We start from the raw sequence: 12,374 nt of genomic DNA on the forward strand, positions 1-12,374 counted from the left end.
TCCTACCCTCAGGCGCAGGATCGTAATTGGGAAGGGGGCCTAGCAGGGTTTCCATCACACTGACACCACCCCCCAAAAAAATATTATAACAAGGACAATGCAGGAGGTTTCCTTTGAGCGCATGCAGAGCGCTCTCCCCTTTGATACTTGGAGGGGCACAGGAGGCCAGGGAGCAAGAAAGGAGCGGTGCTGTGTCCGAAATTCAAAGAAGAAAGGGGGATGCGGAGATGCCTCTGGGCGCGTGCAGAGTTCCTGCCTGCGCCCCTGGATAGAAGCGGGAAGGAGAAGGGGCGAGAGCAGCAAGCAGCCGGCAATCCCAGCACCTTCCCCGACCCGCGGGGCGAAGGGGCGGGCGCTGCGCGGCTCCTCCTCCTCCTCTTCTCCCGGGCCTTCCCTCCGCCAGCGCCGGCCTCCTTCTCCTCCTCCCTCTCGCCTGACGGCCGCGGCGGCTGCAAAAGGCATTTCCCTTTTTTATTTTTTCAGCAGCCGCAAGTGAGGTGAGTCGCAGCCCCTCCAGCCCCCTCCCCCCGCGGGCCCCTCCGGCGCCCCCCTCCCGCCTCCCCTCGGCCGCCTCTCCCCCCAGGGGGTGTCGGTGGGGCGCTGGCACGAGGGGGCGCGAGGAGAGCGGCGGGGGGAGGCTACCTTCAGTCTGGGGCAGGGAGGGGGGCGCCTCCTTTGTGAGCCACCCTTTCCCCCCCACCGCAGAGTGGGGTGGGGGTTGCAAAGAGAAAAGGGGGTTGCTTCACACACCCCCATTTATCAACAGCCTCCTTTTTATTCCTGGGCTTTATTATGAAGGGAAGGGGCATGTAGAGGAATCGAAAGAGACCCCACAGCCGCCCCAGATAACACTGTTTCTTAAAGGGGGGAGAGAGAAGATGGTCAACCCTCTGGCCCTCCCCACGGAGCGGGGGGAAATAGGTTTGAGAGTCTCTCCACCAACAAACACTATGGAAAAAACCCCCATAGTAGCTGGGGTTGAGTGAGGATTTTTTTGTTTTGTTTTAAGGGATTGGGGGGGGGGTGTTTTCTTAAGAAATTCTGTTGCTGAAGAGGGGTTGGGTGCCCCCCTCTCTCCAAGCTCTGAATCTGGGGGCCGTAGGGTCAAGGATTTTGCTTTCCCCACAGTATGTAGGGAGGTATACAAATTAATAGATGATAATGATAACAACAACAAGTTGGGGTTTTTTTCTGGACGGGGTGGGGGTGGGTGACAGGAGTTCAGCCCCAAGGGCAGGTAGTTGGTTTCATAATTGGGAGAGCTTTAATAGTGCCTAAGGGTAGTGAGCTATAATATGCATTCATGGGATGCTGAGTCCTATGGAGTATTATTTGGTAGGGTGGGAGAGTTTGTTTATTTTGCATAGAGGGGGAATGGGTGGGCTCTGAGGGTGTGTGTCTGGAGTGAGTTGGGGGACATTTTGGGGTGCCTTTCTTGTATCTCATGGGCAGGCAGGTTATTTACCTTTGTGTATGTATGTTTGGCTGTGGCTGTTTTGAGGAAGGTAACAGCCCACAGTGGCTGAGTTCTCTCTATTTGGTGGGGTCTTCCTGGCTTGTCTGTGCGTATGTACATTTTTTGTTGCAGAGTTTGTATTGCCAGGTTGACATTCTTACATGTGCTGGTGGGGAGGGGGATTTTTTGGACCCTCTGATCACTCCTCCCCTCTCCTAGGTAAATAGTTTTTGCTGAGAAAGAGGAGACCTGATGCCTATGAAAATTTGTGAGGAGTGGACCAGAGCCAGGTGTCCTCAGGCCTTTGGGAGAGCACGTTTGCTTTCTGGTTCTGCTTGCTAGCTTCCCATTAGTTCATATGGTTGGCAGCTGTAAGAACAGGATGCTGGAGTATGATGGGCTTTTGGCTTGAACCAGTATTTAATGGAGGGGTAATTGTCTCCCACATTGCCTACTCTGGATAACTCCCTCTCTCTGTGTGTGTGCTGAAGGGGGGGCGGAGTCCCCATTACTGAGTCCTCTTGGCTGTTGACCCTACTATGAGGATTCTTTGGCTGGGGAGAGGTGGATGGTTGTCCCAGGGTTTCCTGCTATAAGGGAAAGAGCCTAAAGCCTCTTAAGTTAGCCTTTGCCACCCCAGTGCCCTCGAGATGTTTTAGACCAGGCGTAGGCAAACTCCGGCCCTCCAGATGTTTGGGACTACAATTCCCAATTCATCCCTAGCTAACAGGACCAGTGGTCAGAGATGATGGGAGTTGTAGTCCCAAACATCTGGAGGGCCGGAGTTTGCCTATGCCTGTTTTAGACCACAACTCCAATCAGTTGGCCTCAAGCATGAGAAGGGAGATTGATCTTAAGGAGAGTGGCAAGGCCCTTTGGCTTTTGCGCATTGAGTATCTTAAGAACAGTAGGAGTATTCAAAAAGCCCTCTTCCATTTCCACCTGCATAAGGCACTCACTGTGGGGTTGGGGAGAGTCAGGAGGGTTATCCTAAGAATTGGTTGTGAGGAAATCATTATAGCTTACTTGTTCCTGGCAGAAGGACAAGTCGAGGTAAAAACAGGCCAGATTGCAAGCCTTTCAGTTCTCAAAGCACTTATCCTGTATATATCTGTTGTTGAATATGGATGTAGCCTGAAAGTGAGCAAGTTCAGAGGGAGAGATACACAGTCTGTGATGGGGCCAAAGTAGCCTGATCAATCAATGTTGGAGTAATATAATTAGTGTGTGTTCTTAAAGCTTTGGATGTTTACGGGAGTGGGAAATCCTTCAAAACCTCTTGCACAGCATAGGCAGAAGGGAGATTATATTGTGTATTGCTACTAATTAATAATAACATTATTTAACAATAACAAAAGGCCAGCCTTGAGGATCAGCGGTTTCCTCATCAAGAGTTTGAGCAACAAGGAGTGTTTACATGTTGCTTTGGGTTATGACCTTAGATTAGAAGGATGACACATAAGCCTGGGTGTGTGTTCTCTCTCCCTGTTCAGGTCAAACTGCAGTAACGTTGTGACTCTGCTGTGTGATTACTGGGCCGTTCCTCTGCCTGGGCCAATGCTAGATCTGGAAGTGGTTCCCGAGCGATCTCTTGGGAATGAACAATGGGAATTCACCTTGGGTAAGTAACTTTGTTGCCTTCGTCAGCATCTTGTTTATAATGAGAAGTGATGGGTATATTGGGACAAAGGGACATTCCCTCCAGTGTTGTTCTGAGAGTTAAATTTAGGCGAGTATAAACCTCTAACATGTTGGAAGCATATGATGTTAATTTCAAGGAAGGAATTATTTTGAGAGACATTCTGAACATTACACTGAATGTGGTAGACTGAGAGGGTAATATTCTGGGCTGTGCAGCTTCTTCCTCATATAGAAAGCTCTGAATGTGGTAAGTTAGCACCCCAAGAGAGAACACTATGCTAAATTTTTCTTCACTGAGGTGCTAATGCCACTTACTACATACTAGCTTACTACATGTAAGGATTTTTACTGTATTATGAGTATTAAAAATAGGGCTTCACACCTGAACTTTTCGAAAGAGATTGTGTCCAGAATTACCTTCCACGTTATTTGTCAAATGAGTTTACCCACAGATGCTTCTGTGGCTGCCCTTAAACGGGTTCATGTTTTGTTTATGCTTTGCTTTGGCACTTCCTCCTCAAGTAATTCTAGCATGTTTAGCAACAGCCATCAGGAGTCACATGGTTATTGCTCAGAACAGCATTTAGCCTTGCTGGAAGCTGGGTGCGTGAAAGGTGCAGAGTATTTTTCCAGACCAAGATTTTTGCCCACAATACTAATTTGAATGATGGTTTTAAATGCTGTGATGCTATTTAGAAGAATAATTTAAACAAGTTTTTAAAGTGATTTGAGAGCAGGTAGTTGAATCTGGAGTTGCCTCCAGTGTGAGAGAGGACTAATTGATGTGATTTTTTAATTATTTGTTGTGACCTGCCTTAGAAACCTGTATGGAAAGCAACAATCAAATGTTTTGAATTGATTTATTTTCTTGAATCACTTACTCTGCATCAGTCTATGCTGCATAGTGGACAGAGTGTTGGATTTGGGTGCAGGAGAAATGAGTTCAAATTTCCCCATGTCCTGGGTGATCTTAGGTTGGAAAATAATGACTGGTGCATCTAGCCTTACAGGACGGCTGTTTTCAGTGCTTTTCTTTTCTAAAAAAATGTTTAGGGGCACTCTCATTTTGACTCAAGAAAATCACCATTTTATAGTTCAGTCAGGGAAAATAAATACAGTAAATGGACAAAAGTACAAAGATTCACAAAATGTTTAGGGGTATGTGTACCCCTGCATCCCCCCAGAAAAGAAACACTGGCTGTTTTAAGGATAACATGGAATAATCCTGTGTACACCACCCTAAGCTATTTGGAGGAAAGGCAGAAGCAAATATAATCAATAGAACAATCTATAGCTAACTGAAGAATCCTTGATACTATTGTCTTGGTTTCTGTAGTAGATTTGCATTAACAGACTTTCATATTATACAGGATGTTTTCCAACAGTGTACTGCGTCCAACATCTGGTGATAGTGGTAATGAAAGCCTTAAATGAAGGCATGGTGTTGTTTTACTGAGCTCTGTAAAAATTTGTTTCAGAACTAATATGAAATGCCAATAACCCTTTGTGTGTTTTTAGCTCCATGTGTTGCTTCAGATTAATAGGGTTTTACTAGGAATTTAGAACTTTGAGCAAACAAAGTTGATATGCTGAAGGATGGCTGTATGTTGTTGGGCCCACAGATAAGTGTATAAATGTAAGCTGGCATATAGATTATGCATATGTGAGGCGGTTTACTGTGTATAGTTTCTTCTTCTCCAGACAGCAGACTTTTACACACTCACCCACTGTCACACACTCACTCACACCCAACCCAGTTGTACTACATGGGGAAACCAGTCTCTGCATGTTACTTGTGTTTAGTTATCGTTTATACACAATTTTAAGACTGGGTGGGGGCCAAATTACACCTCAGTACTAGGGCTTGCCGATTGGAAGGTCGGTGGTTCGAATCCCCGCAATGGGGTGAGCTCCCGTTGCTCGGTCCCAGCTCCTGTCAACTTAACAGTTCGAAAGCACGTCAAAGTGCAAGTAGATAAATAGGTATCTCTCCAGCGGGAAGGTAAATGGTGTTTCCATGAGCTGCTCTGGTTTCTCCAGAAGCAGCCTGGTCATGCTAGCCACATGACCTGGAAAAACTGTCTGCGGACAAACTCAGCCAGAGTCGTTCGCAACTGGACTTAACTGTCAGGGGTCCTTTACCTTTACCTTTTGCATACTTCACAGAGTAATACCAGGGTCTGATTCCCAAATATTCCAGGCATCCTGTGGTGATGGGATATCAGGACCTGAGATCTCTGCAGTTTTTGGCCCAGATCAGGAATAATGGTATTGGTCCAATAAACCATGGTTTATAGACTAAGAACGAATAGGGTGCCCACATTCTCCTCTTTTTTCTGATGCAGTGTAATGGAAAACTTCCAAGGTTTCTTAAACCACAGTTGCCTATTACATCTGGACAGAGAAAGTGTGGTTTAATCTTCAGCAGGAAACTGTGTTTTAATAAAAGTAAGGAAATTTTCCATTACAGTGTGCAGTACAAGGGAGGGAGGAGAGTAGACAGCATGTAGGAACTACGCTTATTCTTGGTCCACTAAACGATGATTTATTGGACAAAGCCTTTGTGTTTCAAAGCCAGTGCATTGTTTGCTCCACATCCTAATGCTTAGAGGGATTTTGGAGAGATAGCAGCAAATGGTTCGGGTAAGAAGAGGAGGATTTGTATACCAGCAGTACCATCAGAGAAAAAAGGCTCCATATCTTCACATTGTCCCTGTTCAGACATCACACTAGACCACAGCTTAAAGCATGGCATGAATGAGTTTGGGTGAGCCTTGGGCTCACAGGCTCCCACCCCACTGTGAGTAGTTGGGAAGTTCTTGCTTCCATTTTTGCTTACCTACACCTTGCTCTTTCATTCAAATAATCAAACTGTAGATAATGTTAACAATAGTTTGTTTGAAACAAGTTATCTTGAAACTTGTTTCATAGTGAAGATTACGTGGGATTGGCCTATTTGAACAGGAATAGTGTATCCAGAGTTGAGTAGATGGGTGGGTGGGGGGAGTATTTTAAAGATCTATAGGGTTGTAGCAAATGTTAGTTCCACTCAGAGTACTCCCGTTAAAATTACGGGACCTAAGTTAATCATGCCCATTAATTTCAGTTGGTCTACTCGTAGTAGAACTAATATTGGCTATAACCCATTATCTAGATTCTTATTCTAGTTACAAAACATTCTTGGACTAAGGCTGCTCTGGGTGTTCAGAGATGCATGTTGTCAAACATACACCGTATTCAGAGGTTATGCATTTGTGCTTAGATATTAATGTGAAATGGTGGTTCTGGACCAGCTTTACTTGCTGGACAACTTTTTTTTAGTGGCATCCATTATGTTGTTGAAGTGTGTATTTGGTACAGCTCGTTCCTTTCCTACTTCAACTCTTTATGACCTTTGCAGGTCATCACGTAGTTTTGTTATTTGAAGTGAGTAATTATTTATATGTATGTAAGATATATCTAATTCTGTATGTACATAGCTACCAGTCCCAGCTTGTTTATCTTTGTTTGCTTTTCCTAAAAGCAAATAAATAAATGAAAGATGATTGGCACTTGTCTGTTATTGGGGCGCATCATTCTCTTAGTTGTCATTATCCTTTTAGATAACGTTCCAAAATCCACATTAGGGCAATACAGTCATACCTCGGGTTGAAGTAGCCTTGGGATAAGTATTTTCGGGTTGCACGCTGCAGCGACCCAGAAGTAACAGAGCGTGTTACTTTCTGGTTTCGCTGCTCACGCATGCACAGACGGTCAAAAATGACGTCACACGCATGCACAGAAGTGGCGAATCGCGACCCACGGACGTGGGTTACGTTCGCTTCTGGATGCGAATGGGGCTCTGGAATGGATCCCGCTCACATCCAGAGGTACCACTCTACTAAAATATCACATAATAGTAGTGTGCAAGCTTTGCATGCCATAATTAGGTATTGCCCTAGAGTGGATTTTGGATTATTGTCTTATGAGCCAATATGACTGCCTTTGCTCTTTAGGTAATGTTGGCTGAAAGAATATGAATTCTTCATCCTTTCATCTCATTACTTAGTATGTTTGCTCACAAGCGGTTTTAGTGTATCAACCTGTTTTTGGTTTTTGTTTCATATAATTATTGTCATTGTTGATGGATCACTGTAGTTCTAAACCAGATGCAGCCACATGTGAAATCTTTCTGTTGTTGCAGCATCTGCAGTGGACTATTTTATCATGTTGCTACCTTGGCAGACAACTGCAAATACATTGCTGTCCATCTCAAACATTTTAGTAATGTGGTGATGATGATAAATCCTTTCCGTGAAGCGATGTTGTTCTGTGGCATGCTAAATGCTGGCAATGAATCTCCTCTGGGATTCCCCAAGTAGCTAGTGGGACTGATCCATTAGTAATTCTTCCTGAATTCTTCTGGAGTAGCTGATACTCCACTGGTTTTGATCTCTGGCTTGTTGTGTAACCAAGATGTAGCTAGATCTGTGCCTGAACATTCATCTTAGGGTTAAATATGCCAGTGTTGCAGTTTCTGTAAGATCAAACTTTCCTAAAACTATGCCTCCTGCAAATAGGGAATTATAGTTGCTTTTTTTTTTGGAGAGTCCATGGTGCTCTAAATTTCCAATAAGCTTTCCATTTGTAACTCTTGAATTAATTTCCATCACTTGTGCCTTGTTATGCAGCACTCCTTCTCCCTTTATTTATGTTCCTACTCCCTCACTGTCCTTTACAAAACTGTAGAATGAATGCTAAATAATAAGAGGACTCAAATTTAGACCAGTTGGTGGCCTAGAAGACACCTACCATTCTTTTTCTGAAACTAAGGGTGTTTGACTCTGGACAGTGAATGAATGGCAGTCTGCTTAAGAACCCCATGCCAGCTACTAAAGGCTCCTAGATAGAAGAGCATAAATAACGCAGGAGAAAATTTAAACCCAGAGCCTGGGGAGAGCTATTGAAAGGATAGGATACTGGCCTATTAGTTGCACATGCCAATTTTATATGATTACAAATAAAGAAGCATTTAACAACTTTTATTTATATTCTGCATATAAACATTATACAGTTATACATGCTTTTCAAATATAAATAATTTTTTTGAAGAATCCACTGTAGTCTGCTAAAAATTAATGAAGGTCTCCCAATCCATCTTTTTGAATGATTTGTTTAAAAAGCCAGTGTTGGGTGATAATCCCACACACATCTGTAGCACGGGAGGAATGGAATTCTCAACAGCCAGTTCCCAGCAGTGTTACCTTTGGTCTGACTAGGAATCTGAACCCAGGATAGAGTAATGTAGAAAGGTCTTGGTTCTTGGGGGTAGGGTGACTGGGGTTTCCCCCCCCCCCCCCGCAAACACACTCAGATGGTGCCTGAGCACATTGCTTTAGTTTCTCCTGCATAAATGAATGGCCATTCCTTACTCTGAGGAAAGGACTCATCACTGCACTTAGGAGGAGTGATGTGAAGGCAAAACCTCACCTTTCACCTTTGGCCCTTCGGCCAATTGGTGTCAAGGAAGGATAAGACTTTTTTTATGTACGCCACTACAGCAGCAAGGATCCTTCTAGCAAAGTATTGGAAGACACAAGAACTACCTACACTGGAAGAATGGCAGACGAAAGTGATCGACTTTATGGGATTGGCAGAAATGACTGGCAGAATCCGTGACCAAGAGAAGGAGACGGTGGAGGAAGATTGGAAGAAGTTTAAAGCTTATCTTAAGAACTGCTATAAAATTGATGAGTGCTAAAATGTCAAGGGAAAGGAAGATGCAGAATTACAGCTGAAATTGTTTGATGAATTAAGGTGAAATTGAGAAAGATAATAAGTTTTAATTAATTAGGTTAAAGGGTTGCTGAAAAACTGTAAAATAAGGATGCAAAAAGGGTGAGGTATGGGGAAGTCCGAGAAAGAAGGTTTATGAAAATGAGGTTATGAAATAATATTTGTGTGTTTGTTTTTGTTTGTTGATGTTTGTATGTTGTTTTGTTTTAAAATTGGAAAATTAATAAAAAAATATTTAAAAAAAAAAGGAAATCCCAACTACGCACACTTCACTTGGCTCTCAGTCTAAACATCTTTGTTCCTCTTTTCGTATTATGGGTTTGAAAAAATGATTCCATTCCCTGGATTATTACACAGTCACTTGATAAGCAAGAGATATTGAGCTGAATGTGGATAGGTTACCTAGCACTGTTAGAATTCTGTTGCTAGATCAGCTGGCATGAGCTTATTGACAATTCACACACAGCTGAAAAAGAAGAAAAACATGCACAAGTTTGGGTGTCATGGAGTCCCGAATTTATCAAGATATTTATTTGCCCGCCAAGAAGTAATTGAAGGATCAATGTTGCATCAAATATTTCTGTTTTTTATATTATGTTTTTTACCTCATAGATCAGCCCTCTCCAACCAGGTTCTCTCTGGATATTTTGGACTATAATTCCCATAATCCCTGACCATTGACCATGGTGGTTGGAGCCGATTGGAAACATAGTCCAAAATATCTAGAGGGCCTCAGGTTAGAATAGACTGCCATAGACTTTTAAGCAATTCAGCTCCAGAGATCTTTGAACGTTAAGAAGAGGATTTATTTTCAGATTCACAGCATACCTTATCCAAATAACTCAGAGCAGATAAATACAATTGTACATTGGTCACATAATAATAACTCTAGAAATTCTTCCTTTTCCTTACTCCCCTCTTTTCAACAAACTCGTTATAAGCACTGAAGATCTGGGATGACTCTGCTGCCAATATAGTAGCATCATAGTAGCTTCTGTGCATGTTATGGGTGATATCCAACATGAGTCATACTGAAGAATAAATCCACTAAAATCAGTGGCTTTAAGAAACTCAAGTCTGTTGATTTCATTGGTTCTGTGTGAGTATGAATTAGTTGGATAGCACCCTGCATTTAAGTATATGTGTTTTGGCTTAAGTGTATACCTAAAATTGCAAAGTATGAATGCTTTAAGCAAATGTTTGAAAACTCATGTACCAGTACAACTTTCAGAGAACTGGTGACGGTATACTTGCTAGTAAGGTATGAAATGGTCCCAGTGAACTTTTTGTTAGAGGAAGAAGAAAGCTGTGAATGTGTAGTTCAGACATGCTTATAAGTTTAAGAAATGAGGGATTAGAGTTAGCAAGTAAGGATTCTGGGCAAAACGAAACAGAATAAGTGTATGGATATAAACAGGATTACCATCCTTACATGTACTGAATACAGTGAAGGGGTGTAAAACTGTATTTGATTTAATGTGTGATTTCATGCTCCTGTGTTAGCAATGCTGTCTCATGTCTAGCTTCTTAGAAAACAGTCTGGCATAGTGGCTTAACATGGCTGTTTCTGTTCTGGAAACACAGGTTTCTTCTAATTTGACAAGAGACTAAGTTTAGTCACTGGCTGGAAATGCTTGTGGTGTTCAACTTGTTGTTCTTGGCCACTGAGCCAGTACTGCCACAAGTTGACCCTGTTGAGCAAACACATTTTTGCCAACATGGCTAAGTGGGAGCAACGTCTCTAACTCTTGTTGTTTTTCTCCTTACAGGAATGCCATTGGCTCAGGCTGTAGCAATTCTTCAGAAACACTGTCGCATCATAAAAAATGTCCAGGTTCTCTACAGTGAACAGGTAAGTTGTGACCTAGCGTGCTTGCTTAAAAGTATTCTGTATGTTTAATTGCACAGAAAGGATGGGGAGATATGTAAATATTGTGTAATGTCATTGTGTTTGTTGCCTAGCCACATGCCATCCAGTCATCCTTTACGGTTGCCACATCCTGGAGGACGTGGCTTTCGAAAAATACCATGCTTTTTCAGACACACACACACACACACACACACACACACATGTATGCATTTAAAAAATAATTGACAGTATTTGTTTCTTGTCTAGACATTTTCTTTTGTGACTTGATGTTATTGCCGCTTGCGGTTTTAAGTGACCGATCAAAATACAGCTTTTCACAAAAGCTGTATTCTGTAAGAGAGGGAGTTTACAAAATTGATGTGTTAGGAAAGAAAGGTTGCAAAGTCTCCCTCTTAATCAGAAAGAGATGGGAAAAGATTAAAGATACTCATGCTGGTCTAGAAATTGAACTGTTGAAAGCACCATGAGTGGCTGTTGTGATTGTTTTGGTTGCTGGTTTCTGTCCTTGTATCTGACTGGACAGCCAACAGTATTTGAAACTAGTCAAAAGCAAGTTTAGTCCTAATGTTGAAATAGGTAAGTGAAGTCTTGCTATAATAAGGAGGAGTGCATCTGAAATGCTACCCCTTCTCTCCAGTGTGCTCTAGAAAATTCAGGCTATTATTATAGTATCACTGTTGCTATTGAAATCAGACAGGCACCTGCAATTGTGATATTTTGTCACCTGCTGAAAACTTCTGTTTAGCCAGCAGCATCAAAAAATTAATAAGATTTGATGTTGGTCATGTGTTCTGTATTTTATGATCTAATAATTCTATGATGTTTTAATGCTTTTGTTGTACACTGCCATATTTTTAATGAAAGATTCTAAGTAATAACTCAAAATAAAAGCAGGTGCTGTAATTTAAAGTTTATAGATATTTTAATTGTGCTGCTGTTGCATGATTAAAAGTTCAGTTAGTGTTACAGTAATCTGCTCTGTTAATTCCTCCTATTTTACTGGTCTGCAGCAAAAAATCAGAACAGTATAGTTCATGAGCTTATAAACTTTGCACTTTTGCATCTCAGTAATTTTGTCTGGAGGGGAAATGGTGAGAATTATGTGTGTACACACATACACACACACATGCACACCGACACATCAACTGCCCATTGCTACGTCTTGCTACATGTACTGTACTTTCTATGAAGAAGCAGATGAAAATAGTTTATATTCTTATTATAGCCTCAGCCTTCAATTTGTATTAAAATCCTCAATATCTGAGTGATTTGTCTGGCCAGTGTGTAACAATTACTAGCATAATTGTGAGTAAATCCTGACCTTTTGGCTCTCTGCCATGTACATACTCTCTTAATTAAATGCGTCTGTTCTCTTTTACTCCAGGTTACATGGATTTATAGCTTCCTTAATGACTTTATTTATTTTGCAAATGAGAAAAGCACCCTGTTGACAATTATTCATGTGATCATATTTATTTATTTAGTTTCATTTATTGTTTGTACTTACACACCCCACCCTTCACCAAATGGTCTCAAGGCAGGTTACAAAAATATCACAATTATAATAAGTGTAATGTACACTTAAAATCATTAAAACCACAAAAACAACCAATATCAAAATAATAAAGCACA

General features: G+C 41.9%; 1 protein-coding gene across 1 annotated transcript in view; it reads left to right on the forward strand.

Moving 5' to 3' along the window:
* Positions 1-368: 368 nt before the first annotated feature.
* The window catches only part of PHAF1 (phagophore assembly factor 1), a 46,553-nt gene continuing 34,547 nt past the window's right edge, over positions 369-12,374 (forward strand). Inside the window, exons 1-3 of the mRNA XM_079988308.1 lie at positions 369-497; positions 2,950-3,077; positions 10,642-10,724. Of these exons, the coding sequence (XP_079844434.1) occupies positions 3,014-3,077; positions 10,642-10,724 (147 nt within the window). The 5' untranslated portion in view covers positions 369-497; positions 2,950-3,013. The remainder of the gene's footprint in view (positions 498-2,949; positions 3,078-10,641; positions 10,725-12,374) is intronic.

This window comes from Podarcis cretensis (assembly GCF_951804945.1).
Source record: "Podarcis cretensis genome assembly, chromosome: 8".
Classification (NCBI taxonomy): Eukaryota; Metazoa; Chordata; class Lepidosauria; order Squamata; family Lacertidae; genus Podarcis; species Podarcis cretensis.